Source organism: Cygnus olor, chromosome 1, assembly GCF_009769625.2.
Source record: "Cygnus olor isolate bCygOlo1 chromosome 1, bCygOlo1.pri.v2, whole genome shotgun sequence".
Lineage (NCBI taxonomy): Eukaryota > Metazoa > Chordata > Aves > Anseriformes > Anatidae > Cygnus > Cygnus olor.
The window spans coordinates 190,125,744-190,140,975 of record NC_049169.1 but is presented as its reverse complement, the minus strand read 5'-3'; the positions used below and the strand labels follow the sequence as shown (position 1 = coordinate 190,140,975).

The 15,232-nt window shown below is 40.1% G+C and overlaps 1 protein-coding gene across 1 annotated transcript in view; it reads right to left on the bottom strand.

Moving 5' to 3' along the window:
• Positions 1-15,232, bottom strand: part of MICU2 (mitochondrial calcium uptake 2) — a 155,168-nt gene that overhangs the window by 27,094 nt on the left and 112,842 nt on the right. The window contains exons 3-6 of the mRNA XM_040544002.1: positions 12,466-12,497; positions 12,268-12,343; positions 7,461-7,508; positions 2,769-2,851 (exon numbers count right to left, since the gene is read on the bottom strand). Of these exons, the coding sequence (XP_040399936.1) occupies positions 2,769-2,851; positions 7,461-7,508; positions 12,268-12,343; positions 12,466-12,497 (239 nt within the window). The remainder of the gene's footprint in view (positions 1-2,768; positions 2,852-7,460; positions 7,509-12,267; positions 12,344-12,465; positions 12,498-15,232) is intronic.

Sequence of the window (15,232 nt, the reverse complement as noted above, 5' to 3'; positions counted from 1 at the left end):
GGCCTACAAAGAAGTAGTATTTTCTGAAGAAGATGAGCTGGCTGAGAGGATATATCCATCTCCAAAAAAAAACACGTTGACTTTGCATCTTCCAACTGTTGAAGAGAGATCAGTGCTTGTGGATATTATAATACTGTACAGGTGGTCTATACCAAACCACCACAACTGCTGACAGTGCTTGTTCATTCAGTCTTAGATGAGCCTCTAAAAGTTTTTTTGTGGTATCTGCTCTTTTGAACTACTGTATAAAGGCTGTCTATTAAATTTGAATCACATAGCTCTTGTATGTACCACTACCTTACCTCCATTTCCAACAGTTTTGAGCTGTCATTAATTTTACTTAGAAATCATTCATCAGGACAGTCAGGGAAATTCCTTATTTGATGGGGATTTTTGGATCTTTGCTAGCTTTATCCTTGATGGAAGGTCTCAGGTGAAGGTGCCTGGGTTATTATGTGCTCCAGTGTCAGAATCCACTTCAAGGGATGCATATATCTTGAAATCCCTCTTGCCAAGTCTCATATGAATGCCTTGGCCAGTATCATACAGTCCTTGCAAGGATGCAGATAATAAGGCTCTGAGAAACAACTTTGGGCACTCTGGCAGGGGCTAATTCAAGGATGGCATTAAGGTCTGTGAACACCCCATATCTACCAAGTCTGCTTCATTCTGGAACTGCAGGGCAAAGCAAAAAATCCTTGTAAATGCCCACCTCAAAACACAAATTGTTGTGGTTCTGGGCCCTAATACTGGAATAAGGTGCAACGTCTCTTGTATTTTGACTTTTACCACTGAAACATGGATGAATGAGAAATTAGACTGGCTTGAACACAAAGAGATAGGGAGGAGAGAGAACAGGAGTCTGTCCCCTTCCCTAAACTCCTCCTTGAAAAGAGGAAAATGTGTACAGAAGTGGAAAGGCTATCGAGGAAAAGAGAACCCTCTCTCCTTCAAAGCATGGAATTGCATTCAAGATCTCCTTTCCTGAACATTCACTTGATATTAGGGAAGAGCAGTGAATCCACTGGGAAATCCTGCATCTCATATTCCTTCAGTGACTGATCCACACAGCTCTGAACGGCCTATCTATCTCCATCACGTGTTGCAAGCATTAAGGACTTGGGCTTATAGTCTGCTTGTTGCCTTTCTCCCTTTCTGGAATGATTCACATGATACATCTTGTGCCTGCTTATCCATTAACACATTAGAGTTGAGATATACACAATTCAAAGAATAATGGACATTTTGCAAACAAAAATACAAAGTTCTTACCTAAGTTTCCTAGTATTATTGTCAAATATTCTGTGGAAATTACTGGTATTTTCATTGGTACTGCTCTGTTAACTTTCTCTATGCTGAACACTCTCCACTTTTCCCTTTATTTTTATTAAGCAGATTTTCTAGACATTTTTTTCTGAGAGTATGAATTACGGAAGGAATTATATTTTCAAGTGCCAGCACTTTCAAATGTTCACAGGAAAGAGAGATGATGTTTCATTGCACAAAAATACAGGAACAAAATACGGAAATCTGTAATTTCTCCACCACTTGCCATTATTTATTGTATTTTTTATCACTATAACAGTATTATTTAAAGTGGCGGGTTAACTGATTAAAGTACGTTTACTCAATGTTTTCCTGCAGCTGCTCTAGGATTCTTCAAAGGAAAAAGGCGATTAACAACCAGTAGACTATCAAAAGGAGTTTTAAATTCAATAAAGTCAGAATTTTACCACCAAGGCAGGAAAAGCAGACACTAATTATACCACGTTACAGTTTGACATGGTTTAGTGGGTGACACTGTTAGTAGGGCGATGGTTGGACCAGATGATCTTGAATGTCTTTTCCAACCTTAATGATTCTATGATTCTATGATTCTAACTGTTTTTACACAAACATTTTAAAGAATTAACAACACACCATTTTTTTCTGTGAGAACTGCACCCAGAAGCTCTGGTAGAACACCAGAAGTAAAGTCCCACCTGGAGAATCGCCATCCTACTTGAACGAGGTTTCACCCTGAAGACTGAAAGCTTCCAGTCTTCACACTGAGATTACAATGGGGAGGGGAAACGTCTTAGACTGTGCCTTTCCTACACAGTTCAAAGATGAGCACAGTCTAATCTGATTAAAAGTGTAAGAAATAACATAGCTTGGTCTGCTGGAAAGAAAAAAGTATTTCTGCCAACTAAAATCAAGTTGGCTAGATTTCCATAAGGCCAATTGCCTTAAAGTTAAGGCCAAGTTGCCTTAAAACCAGTACTTGCTTTCGGGAGAACTATCACTGCCTTTGCCAGTTTGTTGAATTCTTGCACAGTGCTCTGGCATTGCTTCTGTCTAACCCTATATGCTGTCCAACCCTATAGGCTACCTCTATACAACTGAGCCAAACTGGGCCCTGCAGCGAGCTCAGGCACCGGACCACTGGCTGCATCCTTGTTCACCAACTCAATGACATGCTCCTGGCTTGGGCTAATTATTTAAATTAGCTCCCAGGATTAAGGGATGTAGAACAACTCCTGCCTCCCCAGTAAGAGAGGTTTAGATACAAGCTAAAGGTAATATTCAAAGTGGGTTCATATATGATAAGCATTTCTACAGCAATGCTTTGCTATGTACTCCTTTCATATAAAGTATTTTAGTAAATGTATGACCACAGATTAGATAAAAAAATAGGCTTAAAAATTTTAATGCATCTTCATTTAGCAAATATAACCCATGCAAATACTTAAATGCTTTAAAATCAATATGCACATACATACACATACCTTAAAGAATTCTTTCTTTTCAACTTGCTCATTGCCATCTGTATCCAACATTTTAAAAGCAATCTTAAATCCAGTCTGGGGTTCTGCAACAAAGTGTGAAAGAACTTTATGGTGCACACACACATACACACATTTACACTAGTACATAAATATTTAATCTAAAAGGAATATTGCCCGCAGATTCCATTTGCCATAGCCATGCATGTACTTCATATTTCCAGTAAACCATATGTACCTCCTTCAATATAAGCAAACATTTTAAAAATAATTTTTACTACCATTTCAAGGGGATTATTAATGCAATGGCAAAGCAACAAATGCCAGCAGTGCCTAAATACTGCTACAAATGTCGATCTGATCCAGACAACTGTGAATATGTTGTATGTCTCACTGTCGTAGTCTTTTACACATACTCTCTACACATTTTGGTTCAGTTCTGAAGTCTCGCTCTGCCCTCTTTATTAAAGCTACTTTTTAGCTGACATGACTGGAAAGTGATTTGAGAAACCAATAATAATCCCCAAATTGTGTGGAAGAGATAGTGTATTTCTCCAGTACTTCTTCCCTGTGATACTGTACACCACTATTTTCTGTCTGCACTAGTCTAGAAAATGGACTGATCTTGTAGGTGCTCCAAGTTCTCCCAGCTCCTGCTCCCACTGTGGTAGCCCCGGGCCTTTTTTTCCTTCCCTTCTCCATCCTCCCTAAACAATGTACTCAAATGTTACTGAGAAGTAATAAACTGCTATTTCTGGCCCCTTTTTTTTTTTTGACAAAAGCATGTTTTGTATGCCTCCCATCAAGCTGAATTTTTCGGGAATTTTATAAAACTTTACCCTGCATTTCCTTCATCGCGTGGATGTTTCTTTTCAACGCGAACATTTAATGAGTTCTGCGTCTTGCAGGCACTATAAAAACACTGCGTTTTGAACTCCTTCCCACAATTTCCTGATCTTACTTTGCTTACACGAGGTGACCTTGCTCATTAGCAAGCCCACACAGGAGCAGTGTGCTGCTGAAATATATTTACAGCTCACTGCAGTAGCCAGCACTTATCCCAGCAATTTCTGGAGCAGGTGAATTAATTCTACAACACAGTCATGACAGGCATTAAAGCAAAAGCCATGAAGTTATCTTCTGCAGCATATATTCATGTTTCCAAGAGCAACGTTGGACTCATGAGGGCAGTGAAGCAGTATCTTTACAAACACTAATGCCTCCAGAGATTTTATTTTATTTTGGAAGTACATTCTTCCAGTTCCATCCTGCAAAGCTTTACATCTTGCTTCTTTTTAGAGTCTTTCTGGAAAGGCAAGAAGTTTAAGAAATTACCCTGTTCTTTCTAAGCGATAGCAAGATGGTTAAACAAAGAACTATTTTTACATTTTAGAAATAACTACATCTTCAGCAGCCAATTAACGTTCTCTGTGAAGCAACCCTGTGATGTAAGAACAGTTTATAAATACCATTGCAATCTGCATAGCAGAGCCCTTCCCCAGCAACAAGGTCACAATAATCAAAACTGGCTTCCTTTCCATGGAAATGCCTCACTCTACATTTGTGTTACTAGTACAAAAGCAAGAAGAGTCTATCCTATAACTTATTTAGAGAATAAAAGTAATTGATGTATTTAATAGTAATTCATACCATCTGTGTTGCAATTTTCAGATAAGAAAGCTGTTACTGAAAATATAGGATCTAAAGCTGCTTATACTGTTCAGGGATGACATACTTATCTGATATGATGTAACCCCAAAGGTATGCGTTCATAAAATAAGCATAGTTCAAAGACTACTTCAGATATATTTGTATTTAATTAGAATCAGGCAAAATTCCAAAATCTGAGCCCATGAGTTTCATCTTAGCTGTGAGTGCAGGTTATACTTAGGTGCTTCCCCTGCAACCATTCCTACTTTGACCAAACTGCCAGCTTCAGTGACTGGCTAATTGAAGCAAAGCTTTTAGTAGTGGTGACAGTTTCAGTTCCTAGGCTCGTTCGGCAGGCAGAGCTTTTACCAAAAATTCCATCAACCAATTGCTGGAAATGAAATTCAATACAGCACTGAAAGAAAAAAGACAATGATGATACACGGCACACAGAAAAGAGAATAAAGATCACAGTTGGCAAATAAAGCCTTTGTCTCCCACTAAATTACATTTTGAGGTTCAGTGTTGTTACAAGTAATGCTTTTATATATGATGGGCAGCATGGGCTGGCCAGCAATGTACTGTAGCCAGGACGCTGGTGACTCTTTTTTGTTTCCCTATTGCTCTGTTGGTGATTCAGAAGTATTAATATCTGTTTCAAGAAATCTTGCATTAATTCTCACTAGCAAGAGAGGGACAGGTTGTGTAGCTAGGGGCTGACTAACGTGGCGTGCTTGTTAGGCACAGATAGAGACACCAACACGTGTTGACATTTGCTTTCATGCTGCTCGGTAGCTCAGGCCTCTGTAAAACCAAAACAGCAACATTTGCACTTCATTTTCATCCTGCATCGAAACGTGCCTTTATTTTTGCAGTTCAATATATTCCTATATAAACTCTGTGAAAAATAGAGTTTGTCTGATTTTTTGGAGAAGTGGCACAACTTGCTCTGGTACTGCTTCAATTTTCTGATTGTTTCAGGCAGTAAATCAGCATGAAGTTACTTTCACCTACCACAGAAGTTTAAAGACATAGAAACTGTGGCACCTATTTCTGCAAATTTATTCAAGGTATTCTTAAGTTATACAATGCCTGTCTTTAAAAAAAAACAAACTCTTTTTTTTGTTTTGCAACAAGTACTTTTAAAATTAGCTTTATTGGTCAAGACTCTACTATTACTTGTGATTAAAAAACAACACTTGAACACATGGCATAACTCACACTCAAGTCATGCATCACTGGACAGTCAGTACAGGTGAAACAGTATATTTATATGGCAAATAGATTATGTTAATGTATATATACTATATAATATTGTGTACTAGTTGATGTACTAGTGTCCTAAGAGAGGCCTCCTTCATTCTGAGAGATGCAATTCTGCTGAGAAATGGCATGAATTGTAAAAGGGCTAAATTGTGCAAGCGGTGTACACCAATAGTCATTATCTGTTAAAACAGCACATAATCTTCTCTGCTCTCTGGAGACTGTGTACACCAATACTTTTTGGTACTAGACTGTGAGAGGGTGGATTTCTGGAGCAAGGAAAATTTGTCAATTTGTTTAAGCCCCTGCTGTGGACCTTGAGGCCATGGAAGTGATGAGGCTCAGGCATCTACGGTCTGTTGGGATAGGCCGGCTTTTGTTTGATCAAAAATCCTAGAATAACTTTTGTGTCCTAAGTAATAATTTACAAGCGTTTGCCTTTGAGTCTTTATTCTATTAGAGTTCAAGGAGTGTTTGGATAACGCTCTCAGACACATGGTCTGATTTTTTGCGTCGCCCTTCGGGGACCCAGGAGTTAGACTAGATGATCCTGTAGGTCCCTTCCAACTCGGATATTCTGTGATTCTGTGATTCTTTCCTCTCTTCATCCCCTGATACCACGAGATCTAGTATGCTTGGTTTTGTCACTTGCTTAAAATGTCAGATCTGTGTAAGTCAGTCAAACAAGACTGGGTTACAGGCATGTAGACTATTTCACTACTAGTCTATAGGTCTTGTTGCATAACGCTCATTGTATGCATTGTCTTTCAAGTCTTGGTATTTTCCAGCTTCACTTGCACTTTATCAGAACAGCACAGGGAGGTAGCAAGCATAGAAGAGAGCAAGTATGGGTGAAGAAACCTAGAAAATCCAAGATCAGTTCCACACACAAGTATCAAAATGCCTGCTGTTTGCAGATAAAGTGAGCTTGCTTCTACTTAAAGCTTTTTGTTTGTTTGTTTGTTTTTGTTTCATGCTCTGTTATGTAGCTGGATGAAGCTGTCTGCAAGAATAAGCCACATGATCAGATCTGACTTCTGCTGAAGCCGCCTGAACCTTTCTTCTCTACACCCATGACAAGACATGAGTTTCACATCTCTTAGCCAAAGCAAGAGATGGGAGACCCTGGTTCATGAAATTACCAAGTAAAAAAGTTTTTAAAGAAGTTTTCTGGGAGAGAAAAAGGAAGAAGGTAAAGGAGGAGGAAGAAATACATATAAAATACATGAAGGAAATAAAGTCGACAGGAACAGAAAAATGAAAAAAAGAAGGATTAAAGAGTTAAACAAAGGGACCCTCTAGAAATCTGCTGTTTAAGTATATCATCCGTATCTGACCATATGAATACAAGGCAACAACCTTTCAGACACTGTAACAGCTTTTTACACCACTGCATGAGCTATAATGCTAACATCTCATTGTGCAAAATGACTGAAATTGCTATCCAGAAGACAAATTATTTATCTTCTCTCACTGTTCTTCTTTCCCCTCTTCATGTGGTCCTGTATTCAACACTTCCCCTTATCCAATAATTCTCGAAGAGGGCTTATCAAGATTTTTGACGCATTGCTATGGACTAATTTTGGCATTATGGAACTAAGCTGCAATCAACTAAAGTTATATCCACTTATATTAATGCCTTGTCCCACTATATACGATTGTTCTTTAAGTCCAACTATACTGTAGAAAATTAGAAGAGAAAAAATATCAGAAGTTGTTCCTGGAAAGGTAGCTGAGTAGCTGAGTATTTATGCATATGTATTTTAAATATATAATACTTACTTGTTAGGATGGTCAGCAAAAACAGGTACTCTGCATAAGATATCAACCCTGAAACGGAATAGTTAAAAATGACTTGTACAATATATACATACTTATAACAAGAATTGAAAGATCAAATCTCGTAAATATAAAAACTGTAGTTTAACATCATATTAAATAGGTTATTAAAGTAAGCCACATTATTATTTAATAAAGTTTTTACTTCTGTTTTTAGTGCTCTGAAGGTAAAATTCCCTATCCAGAGACTCATCAATGCTCACGTCTAATCGGGAGAGCAAGGTTTATTTGGTATTAATAAAAGGCCTGCACTAAATCTCTGGATTCTCACTGAAAACATTCAATGTTTATATAAAAGGGAAATAAATTAAATGTGCTTTGTCACATTTAGTACCTGGGAGGAGAACTACTCCAACGTTACCCTGACGGATCAAAGTACTCCATCCCTTGGCAGCCTCAGCTGGGCGGAGAACAGCTTCCCTCTAATTCTCAGGGGGAACATGGCAACACGCAAAGCTGCCAAGCTGCTAGATTGCGCCGATAGTACAGCTGGGCTGCATGCCAAGAGGAGGCTTCTTTTTTTTTTTTTTAAATAGGAACATGTCCTTTCTACAAGGTGAAAGTATTTTCCCCCCTTTTGAAGGAAAATTCCAGTGTTTTCCTTTGAAATACCGCCTTAAACGAAAAGCCTGAACAAACACAAAGATGTGATAGCGTCAAAATAGAGCGTATGAGCTAAAGATAGAGAGTGCAGAACGAGGACGGTTAAACAACAGAATCTGAACCATCTGCCCTGCAATAATGTTTGAAGAAAAAAATGTAAAGGTTTCTTTTCAAAATAACTGAGCTACTTTTAACTTGTGAGCTAAACATTGTATAATGCTGTATAATGCTGAAGCTGCTTAAAATAATGAAGTTCAGACATGCCTATCTGTGTAAAGATAAACTATATTTTGTAATTTATATACAGCTAATTGATAGATAAAGAATCCACTTAAGCTTCACTGATAGACAGTTAACTTCTGATAAATTGTTACGCAGAGCCAACAACATTTGTGTTTGACCTCAGACAGTGACTTAACACTTTAAGTTTTAATTTCCAGAGTTTAGAAATACTAAGATGCTAAATGCAACAGTCTGAAAGATTCAGTTTTGCTGACAGGATTTAGAGTTAATGCATTGTCAATAGACTTAAATAGTCATCGCAAGGTCATCAATTATTTGCATTGCTGTAAAACTTGCAATTATTTTCCTAGGCAAAGTATCCAGGCTTTCTGCAAACTCAAAACCAAACAATCAGAAAAAGAGCTCCTACTCTTCTTTATCTTACACACCCAAGTATAAGATGAGACAAAAAATTGATAGAAGCAAATAGGGGAGGGAAAAAAATAAAGCAAATATTGTGATGGAAAGTGATCAAGATTCCTGTCAAAGTAAAAGAGTATTTAAAGGAAGAATATAAAGGAAGACAAGGCGGTAACTTTTCAAGTTGATATAGAAAATACTTTTCAGTCATGGACAGCGATGGAATCAGCACAGAGATCCCTGCATGAAAATGTAATGAGTAAGTGAAGATCACTGTCCAAGTAGAATTGGGAGTCTGCCTCTCAGATGTCTCAAGATGTGCTGTACGAGGACAATTTTTGGAAGACCCAGAAGGTGAAGACAAGGAGCTTCCACTTGATAGAGCAATGGAGAGCCCAGTGTTGGGATATACAAGAAGAGATGACACACTCAAAGGAGCGATCTAAGAAAAACATCTTTATCAATTCATTTGAAAGGATATTAACATGGTAGATTATGTTTATTAAAGATGGAGGAAAAAAGTTAGTAATAATTGATACAACATGCTGAGTGCTTGAAGGTTTTTAGCTATATGTGCAGACAGGGAACAGCATACCTTCTAAAATGTTGCAGAAAGAATGTGCAAAATTTATATAGAGTTCGTAGGATGTGAAGAAATGACCATTTTAAAGAAAACACCCTGCTCAAGGGAGAAGTATGATGGCATTAATCACTCTGATTGCAGAGGGCTGGAAGGAGAGCCTTGCAAGAAATGGCAGGGGTGAGACAGACTCTGCATCATATTATCTTAAACTAATTGAGAAGTCACTAGAGTGAAATAGGTAAAAAGGTAAAGGTAATAAAAATAAGTAAAAAATGTCTTTATTGTTCCTTAAAACCTGTCTTGGTGCCTTAAAGTAAATCCATAGCATGTTTGGCATTTTCTGGCAGACTGATTATACCAAAATCGCCTGAGATATGATTTCTTTTTAACCGGTGCACTGGTTTCCATAAAAATTCTTCTTATTATTCCACTGTTCTTTTACTACCTGTAGTGAATGGCCAATTTATCTTAAACATAAGGGAAATTAAATAGTTTGGTAATTTTCTTTTTGTTGTGCAGCAATTATTATAAAGTTACTCAAATTTTACACTTAAAAGATGCAATGGAACAAATTCAAAAAAAAAAAAAAAACACAGAAAATTATATTCATGTCCAAGCAAAATTTAAAAGATAAAAGATTCACATTCTATTGAATGACTCAGCACGCTTGCAGCCAAGTACTTGCATTTAGCATTGGCAAAATGTTGTAATTTTCTAACATTAAATTACTTTACTTCCCTATGCCTCCCTGGAAATCTCTACCCTCAAACTTTATATCAAATGCTAACAGTACAATATTCTTCTTGCTGAATAAATCATAAATATACCACAAAATATGACATGAATTTTAAAACTGCCCACTAGAAGGCAGAATTCCCTAGCTTTATGTTTTACAAACTGGACTGATGACAGCTTTCCCTCTGCTTGATATTTAAATAACAATTTGATGGTAGTTAAAATAATCTCAGTTAAATCATGGAACAGGTGTAGATTCATTATTTTGGTACTTGTAAAAGCAGTATTTAATATATAAATATTTATAGCTTTTTAAATGTAGTAATAATGCGTCTGAAGACAAAAGTGTCAACGTTATTAAAGGGCCATCATGACCAAAAACTTTGAAAACTCCATGTTGCACCAGGGGAGGCTCAGGTTGGAAATGAGGAGACATTTCTTCTCAGAAAGAGCAGTCAGGCATTGGGACGAGTTGCCCAGGGAGGTGGTGGAGTCACCGTCCCTGGGGGTGTTCAAGGAAAGGTTGGACATGGTGCTTAGGGACATGGTTTAGTGGGTGACATTGCTGGTAGGGAGTGGCAGGACCAGATGATCTTGGAGGTCTTTTCCAACCTTAATGGTTCTGTGATTCTGTGTATTGTAGAGACCTAGGGATGACTGCGCTGCATGTTCTTGCATCATCTCAAACTCCTGCCAGATCTTGGAAGGACAGACTATATGGACCCAAAGTCCTAAACAAGAGAAGACCAGTGGTCCAGGATGGAAAAGACACCTGCCTGAGCATATCAGCAGCTCCATTTTCTGCCAAGCAGTCAGCTGGGAGTATTGCAACAGCAGGAGGCTGCATCGCTTCGCTACATTTTCACTTTCTGTTGGTGGATTCCTGGTTTTCCCAGGCAGAACGTGCTGGGGATCTGCGGTGTCAACCACTTCAAAAAGAAAAGCTTTACAAAATCAGTGATAGTGAAAGAATATCCGAGAATTGAAGAGTGGGAATCCTTTAAACGCTGTCCTGGGAAAGCAGATTGCTATTAATAATTTGCAAAGACAGGGAGTGAATGTTCAGCTGGAAACAGCCTTCCCTAGGATTGGAAAAAAACGTTCCATTTGTTCTGAGAGATTACAGGGCTGCTGAGGTATGGCCACGGGGGGGATGCCTGCAGCCTCTGCATTACACTGACAGAAAGACTGAGCTTGTGGCAAGCAAGGCACCCAGCTGAAGACCTCTCCACGCCTGCACAAGGATGCAAGAAATCAACCCCGCTGAGACCAAAGGGCAGGTGAAAGGCTGCAGGCTGAGCCTGAGGGTTGCTCTCCCGGCACAAGCTGGCCATGGGTCTGCTGTGCCTGCAGGGAGCGTGGCTGGTGCCTGCCAAGGACCACAGGAAGGGCAGCTTTCTCTTCCAGAGACATCCACGGGATAAGGGATGCAGGCTGACCTCTACGATACACAAAGTTTGTGAATAGGCACTGTCAGTCTTTCTCATTAGTTTGGGGATTTCAGTCTTTGTTACCGATGAAATGGTTAATTACTCATTTATTTGGTTTCCTTGATCCTCGTTTGTTTTTCGCCCCTTCAATTAATTTATGCTAATGAGATGTTTATTTGATGTCCTTTAATTCTCTGTTGTTACACAAACAATATCCCAGCTCTCAGTTTTCTCTTTCAATTTCTCTTTCTCTTTTTTTTCCTTTTACAGCCAGCTATAAGGTCAAAGTGCTGAGTGAAAAGAAACCCAAGCACGTTGGTTCTGTGAAGGGCCACTGAGATCCCAAAGAGGGAGAAATAAATTCCACCACCCTTGGAACCACGGAGGCCACTTTACATAATCAGATACAAATTTTCTCTCTACTGTTTATTTCCATGCATTTAAGTTATATAATGAAACAGCAGTTTATTAACAGGTCTTAAAAGTCCACTTTGTACTGAAGTCATCCTTTTAGCCCCTTTCTCTTTTCTAAGTAGGTTTCGTGATTTCTTCCACGAGTCCTGCATGCACCTCAGAGGGCTTTCAGTTCCCAGCTCTGCCTCTTTACTCCTTTGTGTGTAACTGAGGCTTGCCAAGGATGCAGCTGCTGGCTAGATGGGGATTAAATCGAAACTGTCTTTAAAACTATATTCAATTTATACTATATGATGAGATAAAAAACAAGATGTATTTTTCAGGATCAAAAGTGCCTTGTCACCTTTATCACCAAGCTCTCTGAAAAAGGTCGGTCCCGGTTTGGCTTTTGTAACATATAGCAGTGCAGCATCCACCTCCTTTAAAGACACAAACAAGAAAATAATTAAAAAAAAAAAACAGTTTTGAAAGAGAAGACTATTTGGTTAACTGGCAGAAAGAATTCAAGTTCTTTTGAAGACGAAAGGAACATTTTGCTTACCTTTTTTGTCAGTTTCTTGGCTGAGGCTTTACCTATAATAAAAAAAAAATCATTGTTCAATAACAAACTCTGACATTAAACTTTGATCAGGTTCTGTGGTATTTCTTCAGATTTTTTATGGGAAAATGCTAACTAATTTGAAACAGAATATTTTGCAGCAGGCGGTTTGTTTCTAATTCCCACAACGATCCAGAAAGGACAACATTTAAAAATAATCTGAGCAGTCTGTTCAAACATTTTTCAACCTTGATGAAACCCCAAACCACCTCGGTATCTGTGACTAACTCACGGGTGTGATTTCGCGTTCTGTGGGCTACCAGTGCGGTCACACAGTAAGGTTATACAGTGAGAAACAACTGTATTATTTACAAAGGGATTGGCAGGCACACACAATGCAGTCTGAGTATTCAAAAACTAAGAAGTACCACAGGGAAAAAAAAAAAGAAAAAAGAAAAATTTGATGTTTCTGTTAAGCAGAAGTAAATTGAACAACTCTTCCTCCTGAAACAGCACCAGATGAAACCATACAGGCTCGTAAGCGTTTATCAGTAGGTCCAAGTCTATAGATTCAAACGGGGAGGTCACTGTGCAGTACAAGGCTGTACTCCCGTGCAAACTACCCGGCTGCAGAGCTGTGATGTGTTTTGTCACCGGGACTTCTCAGCTGGCTCAGAAACCCTGCAACCACGGACCGACAGGCGCTGTGCTCCGTCACTTCTCCAGCCACCCGCCCTATCACACCGCTGTCTCCTCAGCATTTCTCCTACTACAGAGCTCGAAGCCCCATGTCCTTCACTCTTACCCCTCTCATTGCTCCTTTCCTTCACCTCCAGCTCCCCGGGACTCCAGCCAACCGCTCCCTCCTCCTTACTGACGCAGCGCGAGCACAGGCAGAGCTGCTTGCATTTGCTCTCGGGACGGATGCCGCTGGGTGCAGCCACCTGCCTCGCTCCGTGCTTGGGCTCCGAGGCTGCTTCAGGGGCATCTCACAGCCACAGGGCCCCCAGCACAGCGCTGCTGGTTGGGAATGGGATGGGACAGAGGCAGCCTGGTGGGCAGCAGTCAACCTTCTGCCAAGTACTTTCACACAGCTTAGCCAAAATGAGGTGCATTCTCACTAAAACAGCACAATTCTGTAACAGTGGCAAAAGACATGCCCGGCTGCAGGGGGACCCCACTGGCAACTTTTGGCTTCAAACCTGGGAAGCTGCTGGAACATCTCAGCCAGCACCAGTCTGCTTTTCAGCATGGGCAAGCCAGTGCCTTGGTCTCTGCTCCCTGAGCTGGCAGTAACATTTTTGCTGAAAAATTCCTCTCCCCAGCCCCCAAATCAGCCTAAGGCAGGCACCTGGCACATAACATTTCAACCCAAATGTTTGACAAAAGTTATAAGCAACTAAAATTAGGGTTTTATAAGTGGAGTGTTGAGTGACCCCAGCAACAGGTGCTGCCAGCACCACCTGTCACTGAGTATGAATACATTTTTGTGCAGCCCATGTACATGTATTTACACACGCACATATATAAAGCCACACGCATAGATACCTTCTAGCTCAAAGGAAACACAAAATCCACTCCTCTGCCTCATTTGAGATAAAAGAAGACAGACTACCAACAGTTTGGGAGAGCAAGTAAAAATACCTACACCCAGCAGGGCTGATTCCTGAACAGTGTAACACCACCGCAAAGCATTTTAATGAATGGCTGTTTAGCAAGTACTGTGATTCAGATCTCAGCCTTGAAATGTCGCCTCCTCTGTACAGAGCATTTCAACGAGGAATTAAATCGCCCTGTGGCAGCCCTTTCATCTCTGGAGAACCCACCAGGCAAGAAGCCTTCTAAGAGAGAATGAGTCAGGCTGCGTGTCCACGAAAAACACAATCTGAAAGAAAAAAGGGAAAACCACCCTGTGATGATTTTCACTGAAAATGGTCCTTGTATTTGTTTTGAAGCCAGACACACACCCTTATTTGGTTTGCAGCAGCTCTGCTCCTTCCATTCTCCTGGTGGCCCAAGGAGCACCCGCTCCAGGAGGACAACCACCACTGCAGTACTGTAGCAGGCAGTAGCTGTTTGCCAGCTTCCAGGAGGATGACGAAGGAGACGAGCTGAACTCTGCAAGCTGGAACGGCAAAGGCATGGATAATTGATGCAAGGTAAGGAGAAAGCACTGGGAGCTGCAGCTTAGACACTAGTTGGCCAAGTCGGTGAGGCTTGGTTAGGTTTGTGCTTCTCTTCACTGTGCTGAGTTACACCTCATTTACTCAGTTTTAGGGAATATATCCTCAGTGACAATAATACTACCTCGATAAAAATTAGGAAAGGGGAGGAGAATCTGTTGTAGACATGTGGACCCTCTTTTCACCAGCCAGTAGAGTAACAATTGCAACTGCCGAGAGCTCACGCAAAGACCTGTGGCAGCTGTCAACACCTCCCCTCTTGCTTTCAGCTACGGCCACCCTGCAGAGGAAGGTTAAGATCTTAACACACCAACCGACCTGTTTCAGAGGTGAAAAGATAGTAACAGCAATGGTACAGAGGTGCTCATGCTACCACTGACTGGGGAAGCTTGGCACAAGGGAGGGGACCAACACAGGCGATGAAGCCTTTGCTGAGTGGCAGAGGAGGAGGAGGAGAAGGATGGGCTTCAAAATAAAAAGTTCTTGTAACGTAGGTGAATGAAAATGGCATTCAGATGTCAGTAAGCATGTGTGCTGGCACACCAGCATTTTTTTTTTTTTTAAAGAAACACCCAACAACCCACACC